Genomic DNA, 23,532 nt, shown 5'->3' on the forward strand with positions numbered 1-23,532 from the left:
TCAGCAAAAAACTTCTTTGAGGTGGTCGGGTCGAACCTGAACCTGCCACTCTCTTGGACTGTCAACTCTGAAAGGCCTGAAACCTCCCAAAGGGCCGAGACCTCTGAAATGTCGAGTTTCTGTAGGGCTAAAGTATTGGGGCCCTCTGGATCGACCCCTCATAGGCAAAGGGCGCTGTAACTGCTCCCTCATCTTCTGGTATCCGGGGAACTGGAGATTCACCCCATTTACTGGCCAGCTTTTCCAATTTGTTTCCGAAGAGGAGTGATCCCTTAAAGGGCATCTTTGTGAGGTTTGCCTTAGGAGGTTACTTCTGCTGACCAGTTTTTGCAGCCATAGCTGTCTTCTGGCCACTACCACTGAGGCCATGCCTCTGGCCAACTTTCGGACTAGGTCAGAGCCCATATCAGTTAAAAAGGCGGCGGCGGGTTCCATAACCTCTCTGAAATTTGCCCCTGAGTCATTCCCCCCCCCCCGAGAAAGGAGCAGACACGAACGAGCTACCAGAGAACAAGAAGCAGCAATCTAAGGTCATTGCTATTGCATCAAAGGCTTGTTTAAGGATGGACTCCATCCGCCTATCATGCAAATCCTTCAAGGCTGCTCCTCCCTCCACTGGGATAGTTGTTTGCTTCAAGATGGCGCAGACCAGCACAACCACTTTATGGACATGTGGACATTCTCTTGCCACCAGATCCAGCAGGTGGGCAAGATCCAGCAGGTGGACAAGCTTCTAATGCTTGTCCACCTTTAAAACTCACTTCAGTTTCATCCCATTCCAGGTCAATCAATTCCTGGATGGCTTCCAGCACTGGCAAATAGCAAGAGGCTTTCCATAGAGATACCAGAATGGGATTCTTTGGTTCTGTCGTAAAATCCACCCCAGGAACTCCCAGCATCTTCAGGATCTGGGCAACCAGGACTGGCAATTCATCTCTATGGAAAAAAAACCTAACATGGTCCAATATGGTTCTAAACTTGGTAGGATTTTCCCATCTTCCAAGGACTCTGGATCCCCCTTCTTCGTTCATGCTGTCTGGGTCCCTGCCAGGGATATCCTTGGTGAGGCAAGGTTATGTCTCAAGGACTGCAGATAGTGCTGGGACAGAGAGGCCTTACCGGCTGGGATTCCATCCAGACAGGGGCCTGCATGAAGGCTTGAAGACCTTAAAAAATTCCACCCAAGAGAAGGTCCATGCCTAGCCCAGGAAGTACTGGGGTAGGTGCCGCTGGATTTCCTTCCTCAGTGGGGGACCTCTGGTCAAGGTTGTGGCTGACCCATCCTCTGATTGGGAGGAGCCGGGCTTACTAAAGTCTAGGGAGGCCATCCTCCTCGCAGTTCTGACATAAGTAAGACTCCAGGTCAGACTGTGTAGCCCTAATATGACAAGCAGTGCAGAGAGAATGGCGCTTATGTTTCTTTGCTGCTGGAGTCATTAGGGACGGTAACTGCATGTTCAGCCGGCATACATTTAAAAAGTTTGTGCGCTTATGCGGGCTGTAGCAAGGCGCACGCACAGCCTGTGTGCTTGGCTTTCCCTAAATTCTGCATTAGAGAGTTGTGACCGTACGTATGCAAGCGATGTTGTATTGCCCAGCTGCAAGTACAAGGCACGCAAGGTGGCACCGCTGTGGCCTACCACGACGTGTGCTTACTGAGCCTAAAGCGGGGCTTAACCCACCAGGGGTGGGGGAGGCCTCAAGCTGCTTGGAAGTCCACTTCCCCTTACGGGATCAGGAACGATGGCTGTATGGAGGAAGTCTTACTGAAACCCCTCCAAAGTCTCTGAATCGGGAGGAATCCTCTTCTCTCTTTACTTACCTGGGCTCAGCGCTTACTGGCTCAATACAGAGACTGTCTCTGGCTGCTGGGGGAGATGGCTTTGGCCGTCACCACCGCGCACTCTGCTTCCTGCACCTGCTGCCTTTCATCTGCTTCAGCAGCAAAGTCCATGCCGGGTACTGGTTACTGGACCAAGGCATACCTCTGAGGGATCGCAGAAATTCTCAACTGGGGGAGGGACCTTTAGATATCATCGCAGGAGAGCGGGGGCTCAATCTTTTCTCCAATTTAAAAGTAGAATTTCTTCTTCCAAAGGGTATGGCAATCCCAATAGGAAAAGCATGGCCCATTTGCTAGGAGACGGAGGGATACTGAAGGGCTGAGGTCACTGCAGGGGTGTATCTAGGGTGATGTCAGTTTTGAAACCTGACTATCTCCATTTGCTAGCAGGAAAGCATATCACCTATATTGGTCCTGAGTCCATCTGGCTACATGCTAGGAAAATGATTTTAAGAGCATTGCCTTGAAAGTAATAGCCAGAAATAATCATATTGCTTAGCACTCATGATACAAGCTAATGAATTCTAAAACTTCACTCTGCAATCAGGATCCAAAAGGTCTATTTTATGATTTACCATTAAATAACAAAACTATCCTACTTTATGGCAGATTAGCAATACAAAAGCAAAGATTGTGTTCTGTGCTGAAAACCAACACAGAAAATTCTATAAATTGTGTGTGTGTGTGTAGGGGGGAGGGATGTAAATGGCAAAATATTATTTCATTCTGAGCCATTATTCAGAGCATTATAACTCTTGCATTTAATGTTCTGTGGTACGCTTCAATAGCATGTTTTTTTTATGTGAGCACAGCATTTTAAACCAGAGGTTTGGCTTGTGAAACAGCTACCATGTGTCAGGAAACATGTGATGATACACACACACATACACAATATGAAGGGTGATTCTTCTCTGCTGCCTAGTGAAAAAAAATGCAACTAGCACAGTTAGAGATCAATGCAACAGAGTTCAAACAAGACAAAACCAAAAATGCTTTTAAAGCCAGAGTTTGAGTTACCCAGGAATTTCTTTAAAGCCCAGGCAAGACACTTAATGGAGTTACTCTCTTTCTCTCCTACTGACTTCGTTCTCCCTACCTCCTCTCATATGATTTAGGTCCAAAGAATCAGAGGACTTTACCTTAACACTTAATAATCTACAGCATTCTTATAAGTGCTTAGATTCCAAACAGGTTAATCAGCTGTCAGGCACCACACAGGACTTCAAGTGTAACAAAGCCTAGTGGGAGATGTTAACTGTATGACTCTGGGATATGCTGAAATCTTAAGAAAAAAAAGCTTCTGCTGCACTGGCAATGTCTGGAGATGAAAAATACTCAGAACTGTACAATAACTTTGTGAGCTTACTAAATATAAATAAATTAGATAAGCTTCTTGAAACTCACCAAGGATTTTATTAAATTGGAAGAAAAAACACAAAGCAATGGTCCATATATATTTTATATTCCTTTACAGCTAATAGCAGAATATACAGCAATTTCAAAGTCTTCACAACCATGATATACAATATAAAAATAAGCCTTTTATAATAGACAAACTGACTGAATACAATAAAAGTTAGTCTTGCACATAATCATTATAACTATTTTAGATACATATAGCATTTATTTTATTTAAAATCAATTTCTTACACGTGAACATAGATATTAAACTAATAGTTAAGCAGTACAAAATAAAATAATTCAGAAAAAAAAAAGACAGACAACATTCATGTAATAGCCTGCCACAAATCAAATATTTCTTTGTATGCTGTTACATATCTCAAAGGCTATTTTTTTTTTAAACAAGTTTTGCCACACGATATCAAGCAAGCCACTGCCGAAGGCAAAAGCCAGAATGGGACTGCTACTTGTTCTTATTACCTGCAATAAGAAATATATAAAGTATGTAAGCATACATAGAAGTTTACAGATCACTTTTGCTAAGAGTCTTGTTCACTGTCTTAGAGAACCAACAGCTTAAAAAAAAATCTGTTCTGCCACATAAGATGTAAAAAAACAGTCCTCTCACTGGATGCAGTCTGCTCACTAAAATAGTAAGATAATAACATGCAAGTACACAGCAGCCTATTTTCGGGGGGGGGGGGGGGGGGGAGGCCAGTTGTGTTATATCAGTCAGTCTTCATACAAAACCTGGTCCATGCTACAGCTCAACTCATGATGGTCTTTGTTGGGAAGAGATAAGCAGGAGTCAAGGTGAAGTACCAAGGGCCTACATTCATAACCATAAAGCTGCTACCACCACCACAGACTGAAGCTTCTATCTGATTCTGATGCAGGTGTTAGCCACTGACTATGCCCGAAACATCCTCTGGGGTCTGGGAGCACTGCCTCCTGAAGTACCCTCACTAACCCTTGACCTTTAATTGTGATTAAAAATGGAAAAAACACAACCAAAAACTGGCAACAATTGAACAGGCTCGGAAATTAACATCTGTTATTTTCCTGGGCTATTGCATGTTTAAATGAGATATGAAAATTGGTTACCACCTGCTAATTTTCATTCCTGTAGTACTCAGGATCAGTCCAGAGAAGTGGGTTGTGTATCCCTACCAGCAGATTGAGTCAGAGAGCAAAATTTTGGGCACTATAGTGCCACCTGCAATCCCTCAGTATTGACTTGTACCCAAGCCCACATATACCAAACTAACAAAGAAAGGGCGAAGGGAACTCAAATGGAACAGCCCTTCGCCCTCACAAAACACCTAACCGAATCAACCACTAAAAAAACTGCTCCATCAACCATGTCTGCAAAAATGGAGCCCCATGCAACCAGCAGCAGAAAAAGAAAAAGCTCAGTAAGGCTGTCTTTCGGTAGCTGAAGAAAGGGTCGGGCCTCTGGACTGATCCTGAGTACTACAGGAACGAAAATTAGCAGGTAAGAACCGATTTTCATTTCCCTGTACATACCAGGATCAGTCCAGAGAAGTGGGACGTACCCAAGCCACCCTACACTGGGCGGGAACCCGAAAGACCCGCAAGCAGAACACTCACTGAAGGAAGACCCCTCAGCAGCATGCACGTCCAGACGATAATGCTTAGTGATAGTGTGCAATGAAGACCACACCGCCGCCCTGCAGATTTCCTGAGGCGACAGTAACTGACATTCTGCCCAGGAAGTAGCCTGGGAACTAGTGGAATGAGCGTGGAGACCCAATGGAACTTGGTGCCAGTTGGCTATGTATGACGAACAAATGGCCTCTTTAATCCAACGAGAGATGGTCACCTTAGACACCCTGTCCCCCTTCTTTTGGCCACCAAAAAGAATGAACAAATGATCGGACCTTAGAAAGTCATTAATAACTTCCAGGTAATGCAACAAGATGCGCCGCACATCCAGCATATGCAGATCCCTGCCTTGAGAGGCCTCACGAGAGCACTGAGGAAAGCCCGGAAGCTCCACAGTCTGATTGACGTGAAAAGCCGAAACAACTTTGGGAACCAAGGACGGAACCATGCGCAAGGACACCCTTTCATCGTAAATGCGAAGAAAGGGATCCCGACATGACACTGCCTGTAACTCTGAAATCCGATGCGCCAAGCAAAGGGTCCACCAGAAAGACCGTTTTTTAAAAGTTAGATTCTTCAAAGAAGCTCTGCGGAGAGGTTCGAAGGGGGACCATAAAGCACCCGAAGCAATAGATTCAAACTCCAATCAGAATACACTGAACGGATGGGAGGCCATAAGTGTTTAACCCTCTTGAGAAACCTAGCAATATCAGTGTGTACTGCCAGTGAGCTACCCGCAAACTTGCCAAGCAATGCACCAAGTGCTGCCACTTGAACACGAAGGGAGTTGAACAGTAACCCCTTAGCAAGTCCCTGTTGCAGAAAGTCCAGGACCTGCAGGACATTTACTGCTAACAGATCGCAGGAACGCTGTTGGCACCATGCCTCAAACAGCTTCCACACAGGCCATAGAGGTGGCTGGGCGTCTCGCCTGTAGGAGTGTAGAAATGACCTGTTCGGAATAGCTCTTCAAGCATAAATGTCGCCTCTCAAAAGCCAAGCTGCAAGAGAGAAGTGATCCTCCCGATCTGAAAATATTGGACCCTGCCGAAGTAGCTGCGGTAGATACGCGAGTTACAAGGGGCCCTCAAGAGCCAAATGAACCAGATCTGCGAACCAACCATAGAGCACCACCCTGCCTGGATGGAGCTCTATCTGACGGAGAAGCCGACCGATGAGGGGCCAGGGAGGGAAGGCAAAGTAGTATTCCCGTGGGTCAGGGGCACTCCAGAGCATCGAGACTCACCAAGCCCTGCTCCCGTCGACTGCTGAAGAAGAATTCTCTCTTCGTGTTTGCCGGCGTTGCCATCAGATCCAACTGCGGTACACCCCACCTGGCGCAAATGAGGTTCCAGGTGTCGGGAGACAGCTCCCACTCTCCCGGATCGAGCTGCTGTCTGCTGAGAAAATCCGCCTGCATGATCTCCACTCCTGCGACATGAGACGCAGCAATCCCCTCTAGATTACGTTCCACCCAGGCGAATAGGAGTCACGCCTCGAGTGCTACCGCAGGACTTCTTGTCCCGCCTTGTCGGTTGATGTAAGCCACAGTCGTCGCATTGTCGGAGAACACACCATTCTGCCCCGGATCCAGGGCAGGAATGCTTGTAGGGCAAGCCAAACTGCTGTCTCGAGTCGATTGATGGACCGTGCACCCTCCGTCTGAGACCAGAGACCTTGGGCGGATTTGTCTGCACACACCGCTCCCCAACCGGATAGGCTGGCATCGGTGGAGATTATCAACCAATTTGGGGTTTCCAAGTCCACCCCCCATTCCAGATTGGCGCACGATAGTAACACAACAGGCCGACTCTCGACTCTGAACAATTCCACCTGCCAATGCCCTTGATGCCAGACACCGGACTCCATTGAGATAACAGTGCCTGCTGCAATGGTCATAAGTGAGAACGCCCACGGCACTAAATCCAAGATGAAAACCATGGACCCCAGAATTTGTAGATGATGCCACACTGTGGGGGTCTTCCTCCAAAAGGAGAGAATGGATCTGGTCCTGTAACTTGTCACCTGGTCCAGTGCCAGAAACACCTTTCCGCGCAAGGTGTCGAACTGCGCTCCCAAGTAAATCAACTCCTGAGTGGGTTCCAAGTGACTCTTCTGCACATTGATAACCCACCCAAGCGACTTTAAGATCACCATCACCATGCGCACTGATCTCTCGCAGACCTCCCGTGACTTTGCGCAAATCAACCAGTTGTCCAGGTAAGGATGGACCAAAATCCTCTCCTTGCGAAGGAAGGCCGCTACAACCACCATTACCTTGGTGAACATTAGAGGGGCTGTTGCGGGACCAAATGGAAGAGCCCGAAACTGGAAGTGCTGCCCCCAAGACCTTGAAACGCAGAAACAGCTAGTGGTCCACCCGGATGGGGATATGAAGGTACACCTCTGTGAGGTCCAGGGAGGCTAGAAACTCCCCTTTCTGAACAGCCATTACCATCCTCAGGGTTTCCATTCGAAAACGAGGGATCCGAAGACAGCGATTCACCTTCTGAAGATAGAGGATGGGACAAAACGTGCCCTCCTTCTTGGAAACCACAAAGTAAACTGAGTATCTTCCCCGTCCCTGTTGTGTATTCGGAACTGGGACAATCGCTCGCAGCTCGAGAAGCCGCTGCAGAGTTACCTGAACCGCGTCGGGTGCGAGAGGCCACGCAAGACTCCACAAAATCCTCCCGCACTGGTCACGAGAACTCTAGAGCGTAGCAGTCTCTGATCACCTCCAGAACCCAGCAGTCTGAGATGATCCTTTCCCATTCCGTGTAAAAGTTGGATAATCTGCCTCCGACAGCTTAGACGACGTAATGGGTACTCGTGACTTGGGCGGGTTTACTGGTTCCTGCGCAGAGGTGTCCAGAGTCTCTACCGGCGCGACGACCCCCAGGAAAGGACTGCTGACGTCCCGGAGCCTGTTCGGAAGCCGAAGGCGCGGAATATCTGCCCGTACGAAAACGGTGGTACTCCAGAAAGCGAGATGGGGAGGGAAAAACCTTCTTAGAAGGCCTCCTATCTTCCGGCAACTTATTGCCCTTAGACTCCCCGAGCAGTTTAACCAGCTTATCAAGTTCCTCTCCGAAAAGAAGCTTGCCTTTAAAGGGGATATTACAAAGCTGGGACTTGGAGAACAAGTCTACCGCCCAATTTCGAAGCCAGAGGAGTCGACGCGCAGACACCACGAACACCATACTCCGTGCAGAGGTCCGCACCAGATCATACAGCGCATCTGCCACATATGCAATGTCCGCTTCTAATCTTGTGGCATGCAGGGCATCACCGCCAGCAGAGGCATGCCCTCTGCATAAGGCTAGCACAGACCGCCGCCCGCAGGCTCAATGCAGCCACTTCAAAGACCCGCTTCAACTGGATCTCCAGCCTTCAGTCCTGCATGCCCTTCAAAGCGGCCGCCCCCGCGACCGGGATCGTGGTCTTCTTTGTAACTGCAGACAACGCTGCGTCCACCTTCGGGATCTTTAGGAGGTCCAAAACATCTGTCAGAGGATATAGTTTTGCCATAGCTCTGCAAAACTATATCCTGGATTTTCAGAAGGTGTTTGACAAAATTCCTCATGAGAGGCTTCTAGGAAAAGTAAAAAGTCATGGGATAGGTGGCGATGTCCTTTCGTGGATTACAAACTGGCTAAAAGACAGGAAACAGAGTAGGATTAAATGGAGAATTTTCTCAGAGGAAGGGAGTGGGCAGTGGAGTGCCTCAGGGATCTGTATTGGGAACCTTACTGTTCAATATATTTATAAATGATCTGGAAAGAAATACAACAAGTGAGGTAATCAAATTTGCAGATGATACAAAACTGTTAAGAGTAGTTAAATCACAAGCAGATTGTGATTTAACTACTGCTTCTACAAACTCCAGGTACTAAAAAGGATAAGACCTCTTTTCCACGCTCAAGATTTCAGAACGATCTTCCAAGCAGTCATTTTTTCGAAATTAGACTATTGCAATTCACTATTACTAGGTCTCCCTTCATCCTACTCCAAACCGCTTCAGATGGTACAAAATTCAGCAGCCCGTCTGCTGACAGGAGCCAGGAAAGAGACCACATATCTCCCATCCTGAAAGAGCTTCATTGGTTACCAGTACACTTCCGAATCATGTACAAAGCCATATCTGTCATATACAAAACCATACATCAACTCACCACTCTTGATCTGCAAATCCCTCTCCAAATTTACAACTCGTCAAGACCCACCAGAGATGCTTATAGAGGTTCCCTCCAAGTAGCCCCCGCAAAAACTACCAGACATGTTACCCTAAGAGATCGTGCCACCTCCACAGCTGGTCCTCCCCTATGGAACTCTATTCCTACAGACCTCAGACAGGAGCCCTGCCTCCTAACCTTTAGAAAAAGACTTAAGACTTGGATGTTCAAGCAAGCTTTCCCGGACACAATCTAATGACTTCACTGTCTCCTTCTCAAAACAAGCAGCCCTCAACCATGGTTTTTTTTTTAATATAGTATTTAATTTGTATATTGTTTAACTGTTACTAATCTATCCTCTCTTTTCCTCCTTCTCCCAGTTCTGCTACCCTTGTTAAATGTAACTGCACCTTCGGTCACCACAGTTCCAGTTTGATGTATCTACTGCACTCCTGTTTTATGTAAACCAGCAAGATATGTTTTTCATTGTTGCCGGTATATAAAAACCTTCAATAAATAAAAATAAATAAATAAATTGCAGGAAGATCTTGTGAGGCTGGAAAATTGGGCATCAAAATGGCAGATGAAATTTAATGTGAATAAGTGCAAGGTAATGCATATAGGGAAAAATGACCCATGATATAATTACACAATGTTAGGTTCCATATTAGGTGCTAGGGGTCATAGTGGATAACACATTGAAATCGTCGATTCAGTGTGCTGCGGCAGTCAAAAAAGCAAACAGAATGTTGGGAATTATTAGAAAGGGAATGGTAAATAAAACGGAAAATGTCATAATGCCTCTGTATTGCTCCATGGTGAGACTGCACCTTGAATACTGTGTACAATTCTGGTCGCCGCATCTCAAAAAAGATATAATTGTGATGGAGAAGGTACAGAGAAGAGCTACCAAAATGATAAGGGGAATGGAACAGCTCCCCTATGAGGAAAGACTAAAGAGGTTAGGACTTTTCAGCTTGGAGAAGAGACGGCTGAGGGAGGGATATGATAGAGGTGTTTAAAATCATGAAAGGTCTAGAATGGGTAGATGTGAATCGGTTTCTTACTCTTTCGGATAATAGAAGGACTAAGGGGCACTCCATGAAGTTAGCATAGGGCACATTTAAAACTAATCGGAGAAAGTTCTTTTTCACTCAACGCACAATAAAGCTCTGGAATTTGTTGCCAGAGGATGTGGTTAATGCAGTTAGTATAGCTGTGTTTAAAAAAGGATTGGATAAGTTCTTGGAGGAGAAGTCCATTACCTGCTATTAATTAAGTTGACTTAGATAATAACCACTGCTATTACTAGCAAGGGTAACATGGAATAGACTTAGTTTTTGGGTACTTACCAGGTTCTTATGGCCTGGATTGGCCACTGTTGGAAACAGGATGCTGGGCTTGATGGACCCTTGGTCTGACCCTATATGGCATGTTTTATGCCCACCTTCAGGCCCGCATCAGGAGCATCCCACTTGCAAGGTAACCAGCTTCCGAACCTTCTTAGGTAATGGAAAAGACGTTGTGGGGTCCTGGATCCCACTGTCTGAATCTTCTTGGGAAACCTTCAGGCCTAGGATATCCAATACCTGGGGAATCAGTGGATGCAGCTCATCCCTCTTAAACAGACGCACCACACTGGGATCGTCCCCTTCAGTAGGCTGGATGTCGTCGTTACCATCCGGGTCATCCAGATCCACATCTCCCAAATCCAGGATTGGATCCAGATCCGCTGGACCCACAGCAGAGGCTGATGCAGCCCCCGCCCCAGAAGCCAGATCCTGCGGCTCCCGGGCATCCGCCACCGGACGAGGGCACTCTCCCAGCCGTAGCTGCGGCTACAAGCTCCGACAGGTCCCCCGGCTGCCCCTGCCTTTTAAATGCTGCATGCTTCCTTGCCAAAAAAGCTTGATGCATCAGCAAAATAAATTCAGGGGAAAATCCTTCCGGGTCCCCCTCTGGGGAATCGAGTGGTGTGAGATCGCCAACTCTCAGACTGAGATCGGCCCCCATGAGGCTAAAATGGGGGGGAGGGGGGGGGGGGGGAACTCTTCCCCCGATCCGCCTTGTGGGGCCTCTGTCCTTTCCCTGCGGGAGGGAACAACCGATTTAGACGAGCCTTCCACCTGCCAGGCAGCTGCCTAATACAGGAAGGCCAGAAAAAAAAGGGGGGGGGGGCCTCAAGTGCCCACATACCCGGGAAGCTGCCAGCCAAGATTGCGGGTCTAAAGGTAAAAAGACCCGTGCTGAGGAGAGAGGCTCAGTCTGAGAAATCGCGCGCTGCTCCGACGCGGGAAAAGAAACAAAAAAATGGTGCTCCGGACCCTGCCGAAAGCACTGAGCTGCTAATCGTGGCGAGATGCGCTGACAACCGAGGTGCCGTCAAACACACTCACCTCCTCCCTCCAGACGCACCCCGGAGCCGAGGAAATGCACAGCTAAGCTCCCTGAACAGCTGCCAAACGCAGGCCACTCCCCTGCACCCACACCTCACCTCAGCTCAGCTGAAGAAAGCCAGCAAAACTTTTTTTTTTTTTTTTTAAATTAACTTTATGTAGAAATCTTCCCTCCTGCAGGGGCCAAGGGAGCAGCTGAAGGCCTCTGGTCTTCACCCCCCGAGCTGACAGACGAAACCCAGACAGGGGTATCTAACCCCCCCGGACGCCCGGCTTCGACTGAGGGATGGCCCACGAAGGTGCCTAACAGCTCAGGAAGCAATCGCAGGAAAAAAGAAAAAAAATCAAAACTATCTAACCTAAAAAAACTCAAACTAAAAATACTAAGACTGCAGGTGTATCCCTAAGAGTCTGCTGGAGTCAGAAATACTGAGGGACTGCAGGTGGCACTATAGTATATATGGCAGTGCCCAAAGATTTGCTCAGACTCCAACTGCTGGTAGGGATACACAACCCACTTCTCTGGACTGATCCTGGTATGTACAGGGAATTAGAATTCGAACTCTCTGTACGTACTGGGATCAGTCCAGACTGCTGGGTTATGCCTCCCTTCCAGCAGATGGAGTCCGAGAAAAGCTGAAAGGCACCTCCCATATAACCTGGTGTGCCACCTGCGATCCCTCAATATTTCTCTGACTCCAGCAGATTGAGAGAGCATAACCTGTGGTCCTGATCATCTCTAAATTGGGAGGGTTCCCGCTTACAGGTTTGGTTTAAACTCAAGGGAGAATCCTCTGACTAGATCAATTCTTAAAAAAAAAGGAAGGACACAGACAGGCAAGGCAGGGCATTGCCCTACAGCCTTTTCTCGGAGAAGCATTTTGTCCCCTACCTGGTGAGCTATCATGGGGAGGACTTACCGGTGGGCCGGTCACTCTCCCCCTCCTACAGAGAAGCAGCATACCTCTGAGGCACAGCTATTCCAGAGAAGCAGATAATTCCTCTGATCCAGTGTCCTGGTGGTTCAGGGAGGTTGTTCCCCTGAGTTTAGAAAGCTTATTAAAGTTAGTAAAAAAAATAATAATAATTTTTTTTTTTTTAAACACGAGAGGGTTTTTATTTCTGTTTTTTCAACACATTTTGCGGCCCTCTCCTGTCTTAATCTGCCGGGCTTCCGGAAGGGGTAGCCTGTCACCCGACTGAGTTCACGTGCTTTTACCATGCTGCGGGGAGCAGTTTGCACGGCGTGAGGGGAGCCAGGGTACCGGTTTTCCCGCGAAGGCCTCTGCTCCCGGTGTATCCCTGGGGGCGAGGGGCCTTTGCAGCGGCCGATTTCGGGCAGGGGAACAGCCCTGCCGCGTCTGAGGGGACACCGAAACGAATCGCCTCCTCGGAGGCAGAGGCCCAGCACGCTCCCGATCGGCATGGGGGCGGCGGCCATCTTGCCTCATTCAGAACCGGATGTAGATTCAACAGGGGAGGGAGAGGAGCTTCCTCCTCTGTGCCCGCCGGCACTCACTCTCAAAGGCCGCGCGATTTTCAACGGGACTCAAGCCCACCCCCATTTCTATAGATGGGGGGACGGGGGGGACGGACTGCCTTAAAGAAACCTCACCCGTTTTCTTCCTTTTGTATTGCTTCTGCATAAGGCTTATGTAGAAGCTGAAATTGACAGGGAAAAATCGGTCTCCTGCCCAAGCTAAGTGTTTTAAGGTAACAGCAGCCCAAGAGAGACCTGGGTTGAGGGTACTTAGCATGGTCCAGGGTGATGGACCTTCCATTCCTGTCCCATCTGCGGATCCCGTGACTCAGGACCCCTCCACTCGTGATGTGGGCTGTGCCGATCCAGTGGAATGGGATGATCCTCAGATACGCCGCTTGTTCTGCAAGGAGGAGCTGGACCCCGTTGATTTCCCATGTGCTTCAGGAACTTGAGGAGATCCCAGTTCCACAGGCGATTCCGGATGCTTCGCCGGGAGACTGTGTTATCGGGGCTTCACGCTCTGCTGCAATGTTTCCTTTCCATCCAAAACTTTTCCAGCTCATGTCACGGGAATGGGATACCCCTGAAGCCACCCTGTGTGTCAGCATAGCCATGGAAAAGCTTTATCCACTCTCTAATGAGTCTTTGGATCTTAAGATCCCTAAAGTGGATTCGGCAGTCATGGCCATTGCCAAGCATACTACCAGTCCTGTTACAGGAGGCACAGCGCTCAAGGACCTCCAGGATAGGAAGCTGGAAGTCTTGCTTAAGCGGATTTTTGAAGTTTCAGCATTAGGAGCGAGGGCCGCGGTTTGCAGCAGCATAATGCAGAGGGCCACCCTCCGCTGGGTCCCACAAATGCTTACAACACAGGACCTTCCTCCAGAGGAAGCTGAGCAGGTGAACCGCATGGAAGCTGCGGTGGCCTTGTATGATCTCCTCCGCACCTCTGCCCGCACTATGGCTTCAGCGGTTTCCGCATGGCAACTTCTATGGCTACTTAACTGGTCGGCGGATGCCTCCTCTAAGTCACAGGTGGGTTCCTTTCCTTTTCGGGACAAGCTTTTATTCGGAGACGAGCTAGAGCAACTGGTTTGCTCCTTGGAGTAGAACAAAGTTTACAAGCTACCAGAGGACAAGCCCAGATCATTTCGTTCACCTGGCGCATTTTGGGGCTGCTTTTGAGGACATTGCTTTCCGCTCAGGTAGGGGCTCTTCCTCATACATCCCTCGGCAGCCGCCCACAAGGTCTCAAGCATGGGCGCATTCCTTTCGTGGCAGGCAGTCTCAGCGCTCTGGAACCTCTCATGCCTTTGCCAACAACAAAGCGTTCCAATGAAGGGACGCCAGCCCATCCCTCAGTTCCGGAGATCGGGGGCGACTCTTCCGCTTTCGAGAGGAATGGACCAAGATAGCCTCAGACCAGTGGGTTCTAGACATTATAAATCAGGCTATGCTTTGGATTTTGCACGACCCCCTTTGTGATCTATTTCTAGTATCTCCCAGAGGGTCTTAGACGAAGCAGCAAGTGGTTCTTCAAACACTGTCTCTATTGCAGGCTCTGGGAGCCATTGTTCTGGTTCCCGCAGCCGAGCGTCGGACCGGTTGCTACTTCATTTACTTCATCGTTCCCAAGAAGGAGGGCTCATTCCGCCAGATATTGGATTTGAAGCAAATCCCTCTATTTCGAATGGAGACATTAAGATCCGTCATTGCGGCTGTCCACAAAGGTGAGTTTTTGGCTGCTTTGGATCTAACAGAGGCTTATCTCCACATAGGCATCCAGGAATATCATCAGCGATTTCTACGGTTCATGATCATGGGGCAACATTACCAGTTTTCTGCCCTACCCTTTGGGCTGGCGACTGCTCCGAGGGTCTTCACCAAGGTGATGGTGGTGGTAGCAGCGAGACCGGAGAGAAGGCATATTGGCACATCCCTACTTGGACGACTGGCTCATCCGAGCGAAGTCGAAAGTGCTCTGCGAGAATGCAGTACAATCAGTTTTGAGTCGTTTGAGTTCCCTCGGCTGGGTTGTCAACTATACCAAGAGCCAACTGATTCAGTCCCAGGTGTTGGAATTTCTGGGAGCATGGTTTGACAACGGTATGGGCAAGGTTTCCCTGCCACTGGTGAACATGGAGCGGCTAATGTCTCAGGTTCGGCGCCTGTTAGCTCTTCCTTTACCCGTGGGGTGGGACTTATTTGCAGGTTCTTGGTTTTAAGGCATCTACCTTGGAGTTGGTCCCTTGGGCTTTTGCTCGTGTGCAGCCTTTGCAGAGGGCACTACTTTCTCGGGACTCCAAGTCAGCAGAGTTCCAGCTGCCGTTACCGCTCCTCGAACCGGCCAGGTCCAGTCTGGATTGGTGGTTGATTCTGGATCACTTGCTTCGAGGCGTGGACCTGGAGCCCCCTCAATAGATCATCGTGACAACTGATACTAGCCTGACAAGTTGGGGGGCAGTCTGTCAGTCGCGGTCAGCGCAGGGTTTTTGGACGCTGCCACAGACCAAGTGGTCCATCAATCGTTTGGAAACCAGGGCCGTTTGCTTGGCGCTGCGCCACTTTCTTCCATTAGTTCATCACTGGGCGGTACGGGTCCTATCCGACAGTACGACCACCGTGGCTTACATAAACCAATAAGGGGGCACAAAAGGTTGGCTAGTAGCCTCCGAAGCGGACATGTTGATAGACTGGGCGGAATGCCATCTGTCTTGCATAGTGGCACCTCACATAGCTGGGGTCGACAACATACGGACTTCCTCAGCCGGCAGAAGCCAGATCCCGGAGAATGGGAACTATCAAACTAGGCCCTGCAGCTCATCACCGGCCGGACTTGATGGCCACTCGTTTGAACGCGAAAGCATCTCGTTTCTTCAGTCGCAGAAGGGAGCACAGTTCGGAAGGGGTGGATGCTCTGGTTCTTCCTTGGCCTCCACATATTCTCCTTTGCGTGTTTCCCCCATGGCCGTTGGTGGGGAAGGTTTTGCGCCGGATCAAATCCCACCAGGGACAGGTTGTTCTAGTGGCCCCGGAGTGACCTCCACACTCGTAAAACCTCTACTTTCTGTTACCTACGTTCGGGTATGGAAGGTGTTTGATTCATGGTGCCGTGGGTTGAGTGTGTCCCCGCGGCAGGCTGCCATTAGTCACATTCTTGCCTTCTTGCAGGACAGCCTAAAGAAAAGTTTGGCATACAGCTCACTGCAAGTACAGGTAGCAGCCTTGTGCTGTTTGAGATAAGGTTGATGGTACTTCCATTGCTCTTCACCCGGACGTGGTCAGATTCTTGAAGGGTGTCAAAACACCTAAAACCGCCGGTGCGCTCGATCTTGTCTGTCTTGAAGTTTAAATTTGGTTCTTCGTGGTCTGTGTAGTCCTCCTTTTGAACCTTTAAAGCTAACTATGCTAAAGGATTTAACACTTAAGTGTTACTCGTGGCTATCTGTTCAGCTAGAAGGATCTCAGAACTTCAAGCCTTGTCCTTTAAGGAGCCTTTCCTGCGCATCGCTGACTCGGGGGGGGGGGGGGGGGGTTTCCCTGCGGACTGTACCTTCTTTCTTGCCTAAGGTGGTATTGCCCTTCCATGTTAACCAGTCGATTGAGTTGCCAGCATTCTCAGATGAGGTTAGGAATGCTCATCAGGCTCAGGATCTCAAGAAATTGGATGTTCGCGGAGTCCTCTTGCAGTATTTGGAAGTAACTAATCCTTTCCGATTGTCAGACCATCTTTTTGTCTTGTGGAGTGGTCCTAAGAAAGGGACTAAGGCTTCTAAGGCTACCATTGCCTGCTGGTTGAAAGACACTATTGCTTCAACTTATATATGTCACACGGGCGTCCCATATCGGATGGACTTAAGGTGCATTCTCTTATGTCACAAGCTGCGTCCTGGGCCGAGAGCGGATGTGTCTCACCCCAAGAGATTGGCCGGGCGGCTACTTGGAAATCTTTGCACACGTTTGCCAAGCATTACCGCTTGGACGTGCGGGATTCGAAGATGGATTCGTTTGGCAGCAGTGTGCTTTGAGCTGGGATCTCCAGGTCCCACCCCCTTTAGGGCAGCTTGGGTACATCTCAGCAGTCTGGACTGATCCTGGTATGACAGGGAAAGGAAAATTAGTTCTTACCTGTTAATTTTCGTTCCTGTAGTACCAAGGATCAGTCCAGACGCCCGCCCAGAGGAAGGAGAGTCCCACTCGACTGATTGTATTGTTTCTCTTTGCAGATTTTTTTCAGAACATACCTTCAGACATGACATAGTTCTTTTTGTCAAACGTTTATAGTTATTTCAGAGGTTAATGTTTGACTTGATCTAGTCATTGGTTGTTTACCATATGTTACATTCATTCTGCTTTGATATTGATTATACTGAGGGATCGCAGGTGGCACACCAGGTTATATGGGAGGTGCCTTTCAGCTTTTCTCAGACTCCATCTGCTGGAAGGGAGGCATAACCCAGCAGTCTGGACTGATCCTTGGTACTACAGGAATGAAAATTAACAGGTAAGAACTAATTTTCCTTTATAGTTAACCTGCAACATTAAAGGAGTTGAGCCAAATCTTTCAGCCTACATGATCCCTAGAGAATGTGTGCTCCAAAAATGTTACTTGTGGCTCCCCACAAATTTTACAAAAGCAAGACTGCTGCAAGGGAATATAATGTAATGCTAACCTGGTACATTTTATTTATACTAGCAAATTTCCTCAAACTTCCTTATAAAAATGTTTTACACCATTTGATATATACATTTCTTTAATCTGGCCAATCATTTCTGCTGGAAAACTGCTCTACAGAAGAGTTACACTTACCATCTTTAAGGGGTGTTTTAGGGACCATGTTCTCTTTACTCGGATGCTGAAAAGCTTTGGAAGGATCAAATCGGTGTACGCCCTGCACTATGTTCAGCTGCTCCTGAAGCCTCTTTCCTGCCTGCCTCTCAATGGCGAGCTGGGAACGCAGTCTGGAAGCCTCCTGTGGTACATAAACAATGGTTACCCGACCTGTTTTTTCTACTAGTAAATTTTTATAGTTTAAATAAGAAAATCATTATGGAATGAATGGATTTTTCTGATCTCAATTTATTTTTATTTATAAGTCGCTTACGCTATAGCCCTATGTAAAGTACAAGCTAACTTGTACAATAAAAGTAGTAACAGGCAAATAAAAAAAAAAATATAAAACACAGAATAATAAGTTAAGCAAACGCTGCTGAAAAAGAGAAAAATGTATCAATGCTGGGCAAAAAGCCCGCTCGAACAAATTTTATTTTATTTTATTTTTTTTAGCATTGCTTTAAAAACATTTTCATGCAATCCATAAGCCATTGAGCTTCAGGAAGAGAATTCCAGAGGGTGGAAACAGTGACCGATAAAGGACACACTCTGGTTACCATCAATCGAGCTTGTTTGGGGAAGGAAGTGTACAAAAGGCCTCTTTGTGATGACCTAAGGGAGTGAGAAATCAGGTTATTCCTTCGGCTAATGCTCTACTGCAGATGCATGAGTGTAGCCTCAATTTGCAGCATTATCTCCAAAGATTGCTTGAAAAGTGGAACACTAGTTTTCAAGGTCCATACAGATTAATAAAATCCCTCCCCAGCAAACCCACTTTTGTGATCACAGAATCATCATCTTCCCAGTCCCCTTACTTCAAGCCTTGGGGTACTTTTGATGCTTCTTTCTGCACACGTGCATTGCACTTAAGTGTTCCTTTCTCTACAAGATATCCTTTTACTGAACATACTACCAAAACCTTCAGCAGCTTTTACCACTTCCTGCTTAGGACTACTGTAACCTGATCTTTATGGATTTACCAATGATTTCTCTCCACTGCAGTCTGTTCAAAATTCAGCTGTGTGATTTCTAGGGATGTGAATCGTTTTTCAACGATTAAAATTATCGTCCGATAATGTTAATATCGTCTTAAATTGTTATAGAACACGATACAATAGAAATTCTAACGATTTATCGTTAAAAATCGTTAAATCGTGTTAGTGCGCACTAACTCCCAGTTAGTGCGCACTAACTCGGGTTAGTGCACACTAACTGAAAATGATACAAATTGACACTTTCCAGGTCACTGAAGGTCAGTTAGGAATGAATATGTATTCCTATTGGCTGGCTGCCCTCTTATCTATTGATTTTACCAAGGTTCACACTGAGGTGATGGTTGGGGGGATGGGAAATGGAACTGGAAACTCACGAACACCAACAGAAAATGATACAAATTGTTGACACTTCCCAGGTCAGTAAAGGTCACTTAGGAATGAATATGTATTCCTATTGGCTGGCTGTGCTCTTATCTATTGATGTTCCCACTGAGGTAATGGTTGGGGGGATGTGAAATGGAAACAGTTGGAAGCTTGACAAAAAAAGTAACGTGATGATCATCACTCATGTACTAGAACTTGTTTGTTTATTATTTTTGTTAGCAGGCATGTGAAATGCTAGTGCATGTTGAATTTGCCAATCACTGTGCATTTTAGAAAGGTGCTCCTGGCTGGAACTACACAGTTCAAATATATGTGGTAATTGATTGTTGGTAAGTGTATTTTTTAAGTAGCCACACTGGCCACCAGATCACGGATCATGGAGACCTGCATCCCTGCTCCCATCCAGTTTGGGGCTGCCTGTCCCAGTCATCCATGCAGAGCTGCATCCCTGCTCCCAGCCAGTCTGGGGCTGTCTGTCCCTGTAATCCATGCAGAGCTGCATCCCTGCTCCCAGCCAGTCTGGGGCTGCCTGTCCCAGTAATCCATGCAGAGCTGCATCCCTGCTCCCAGCCACTCTGGGGCTGCCTGTCCCAGTAATCCATGCAGAGCTGCTTCCCTGCTCCCATCCAGTCTGGGGCTGCCTGTCCCAGTCATCCATGCAGAGCTGCATCCCTGCTCCCAGCCAGTCTGGGGCTGCCTGTCCCTGTAATCCATGCAGAGCTGCATCCCTGCTCCCAGCCAGTCTGGGCTGCCTGTCCCAGTAATCCATGCAGAGCTGCATCCCTGCTCCCAGCCAGTCTGGGGCTGCCTGTCCCAGTAATCCATGCAGAGCTGCATCCCTGCTCCCAGCCAGTCTGGGGCTGCCTGTCCCAGTAATCCATGCAGAGCTGCATCCCTGCTCCCAGCCAGTCTGGGGCTGCCTGTCCCAGTAATCCATGCAGAGCTGCATCCCTGCTCCCAGCCAGTCTGGGGCTGCCTGTCCCAGTAATCCATGCAGAGCTGCATCCCTGCTCCCAGCCAGTCTGGGGCTGCCTGTCCCAGTAATCCATGCAGAGCTGCATCCCTGCTCCCAGCCAGTCTGGAGATCACAACACTCCTGGTATTAATAGGGATAGGGCACTGTGTGCAGGAAGATCACAACACTCCTGGTATTGATAGGGATAGGGCACTGTGTGTACATGAAGATCACAACACCCCTGGTGCCAGGGTTAGGGCACTGTGTGCAGGAAGATCACAACACTCCTGGTATTAATAGGGATAGGGCACTGGGTGCATGAAGATCACAACACCCCTGGTGCATGGTTAGGGCACTGTGTGCAGGAAGATCACAACACGCCTGGTATTAATAGGGATAGGGCACTGTGTGTACATGGAGATCACAACACCCCTGGTGCCAGGGTTAGGGCACTGTGTGCAGGAAGATCACAACACTCCTGGTATTAATAGGGATAGGGCACTGGGTGCATGAAGATCACAACACCCCTGGTGCCAGGGTTAGGGCACTGTGTGCAGGAAGATCACAACACTCCTGGTATTAATAGGGATAGGGCACTGTGTGTACATGGAGATCACAACACCCCTGGTGCCAGGGTTAGGGCACTGTGTGCAGGAAGATCACAACACTCCTGGTATTAATAGGGATAGGGCACTGTGTGTACATGGAGATCACAACACCCCTGGTGCCAGGGTTAGGGCACTGTGTGCAGGAAGATCACAACACTCCTGGTATTAGTAGGGATAGGGCACTGGGTGCATGGAGATCACAACACCCCTGGTGCATGGTTAGGGCACTGTGTGCAGGAAGATCACAACACTCCTGGTATTAATAGGGATAGGGCACTGTGTGTACATGGAGATCACAACACCCCTGGTGCCAGGGTTAGGGCACTGTGTGCAGGAGGATCACAACACCCCTGGTATCAGGGTTAGGGCACAAGTTCTAGTCACATTGACTGATCACATTACTTTTTTTGTCAAGCTACCAACTGTTTCCATTTCCCATCCCCCATATACTGTCAGTGGGAATCTTGGTAACATGAATAAATAAGAGGGCAGCCAATAGGAATACATATTCATTCCTAAACTGACCTTAACTGACCTGAAATGTGTCAAATTGTATCAATTTCTGTTAGTGCGCACTAACTCCCGTTAGTGCGCACTAATCGGAAAAAACAATTTTTAACGATTTTTCAACGAAATAATCGTGCCAAACACCATTTTCTTCTCCTGCCACATGATTTCAATCGTTAAGACGATATGGCACACGATTCACATCCCTAGTGATTTCCCTACCACCAATGCCATTTCAATGAGAAAACCCCTAGTTTCAAGTGTAAAATGCAATGTAATGTAGTAAATAGGAGCCAGACTTCCACTTGCTCACAAGTGCCTTCACTCTGCAGCTCTTTATTACCTATTGCCCTATACACTGCTCTTCCCAAACATCATTCAGACAAGTAGCTCTTATCTGTGCCCATCTTCATCACCAAACCTAGACTCCATGTGTTCTACCTTGCTGCACCAAATGCATGGGATTAGCTTCTCCTAAAAGCGGGCTCCAGATTCAAATGCAGCCTAAACACAACCCTCTTTCAGGCCACTTTTGAAAAAACTTGAACCTTAATTCTTCCTGCTCATGGCTGTTACTTTAATCATTTCTAGATAACTCAGAACTTATTTTTTCTGGACTGTATGTCTTCACTAGACTAAGCTCCATGGAGCAGAATTGTATTGTGTGTATAGTGCTATGCATACCTTGTAATGTTATATAAATTAACCAACAGCAATTATACAATTAAATTACAAAACTTCAAGGGTGAACCTTAGGTATTTCTGAAGCAAAACTGCAACTCTGACATGTAGGTATAAATCCTGTATGTCAAAGGAGCACAGAGGCTTTTTCACATGAAGGTATCATGACAAAGTTGCTGGCCCTCTGCCATGGTCCTCCCTGACAGTACATTAGTTTCAGAAACCATAAGGAGAATGCAGATCCTACACAGGAAGTTAGATCAATAGCTTTAAATAAAGAAAGCAACCTATTATAGCCCCCAAGCACCAGTATATGTTGATGGTGAGTGCTGGGGAACATGATATATTGCTATTTAAGTGCACAATTTGTCTATACTGGAATTATTGCTTTAAAAAGTCTCACTATATAACTGCATTTATGTAGAATGAACACAAATTCTGTTAAATTTATTATATATGCTAGCCAGTCCCAAATCCCCATTCATGAAAAAATGTGATTCTTACCTGCTAATGTTCTTTTCTCGAATAACCAGACCAGTTCAGAATTGGGGTTTTTGTCAATACTGGCAGATGGAAGCAGAGAACTGTTTTGATGACATCACCCTATATAGAATATAGTGCCACCTGCAGTCCTTCAGTATATCTGTATCATAGTAACATACTAATAACAGCAGATAAAGCTTGTAACTGCTGTCAGGAAGTTTATCTGACATTGTTGTTCCTGCGAGGTCCAGCGACCCTGGGTGCAGAGATCTGCAACATGGGAGGCATCTGTAGTGATAATGACCTGAGGAGGAAGAAACTGGAAAGGTATCTCCACCTTCAAGTTGGACTGGGTTTCCCACCACAGAAGTTTCCCAAAGTGGTGTGGTGACCCTGATGTGTGCACGAAGGTCCTGGGTGGCCTGGTGCCACTGGGACCATAAAGTCCACTATGACCTGCACATGTGTAGCCAGGCAAAGGGTGTAACAAACTGTCGCAGCCATGTGACCCAAGAGACATAGCATCTTGTGTGCAGAGGCCTGTAGACTTCAGGAGACCTCCCCCCGCCAAATATATTAGGGTCAGTGCCCGGTCCCAGGACAAAAACATCCAGCCCTGAATAGTGTCAAATCTGTCCCCAATGAAGTCTAGCTGAAGGGATGGAACAAGATGGGACTTCAGGTAGTTGATTAGATTGGAGGGACTGTAGCACCCCCGGCTTGGTTTCACTCTTGAAAAGCTAATCATCGAAGAAGGGGGAAGACCTGCACTTGCTGCTTTCTGAAATAAGCACTCACCACTGCTGGGCACTTCATGAATACACAGGGTGCAGATGCTAAGCCGATGGGGAGCACCTGATATCGAAAGTGCTCCTCTCCCACCATTGCGAGAGATTGTAATGTGAGCGTAGGCATCCTTTAGTTAGAGGAAGCAAATCCAGGCCCCTCTCTTCAGAAGAGGGATTTGAGTGCCCAGCGAAACCAATTTTGAACTTTTCCCTTACCAGGAACTTGTTCAAAGCTCTCAGGTCCAGGATAGGACGGAGGCCTCCTGTTTTCTTGGGAGTCAGGAAATACCTGGAATAAAACCCAATGCCTCACTGGTTTGGTGGAACAGGTTCAATCGCTCGAGCCGTTAAGAGTGCGGCGTTCCACTTGCAG

At 47.7% G+C, this 23,532-nt stretch overlaps 1 protein-coding gene across 3 annotated transcripts in view; it reads right to left on the bottom strand.

Annotated features, from left to right (window-relative positions):
• Window positions 1-3,643: 3,643 nt before the first annotated feature.
• Window positions 3,644-23,532, bottom strand: part of HMMR (hyaluronan mediated motility receptor) — a 90,482-nt gene continuing 70,593 nt past the window's right edge. For all 3 annotated transcript variants that reach the window (XM_029583574.1, XM_029583575.1, XM_029583576.1), the window contains exons 21-22: window positions 17,735-17,897; window positions 3,644-3,724 (exon numbers count right to left, since the gene is read on the bottom strand). In XM_029583574.1, coding sequence (XP_029439434.1) covers window positions 3,708-3,724; window positions 17,735-17,897 — 180 coding nt within the window. In that variant the 3' untranslated portion in view covers window positions 3,644-3,707. The remainder of the gene's footprint in view (window positions 3,725-17,734; window positions 17,898-23,532) is intronic.

Source organism: Rhinatrema bivittatum, chromosome 18, assembly GCF_901001135.1.
Source record: "Rhinatrema bivittatum chromosome 18, aRhiBiv1.1, whole genome shotgun sequence".
NCBI lineage: Eukaryota > Metazoa > Chordata > Amphibia > Gymnophiona > Rhinatrematidae > Rhinatrema > Rhinatrema bivittatum.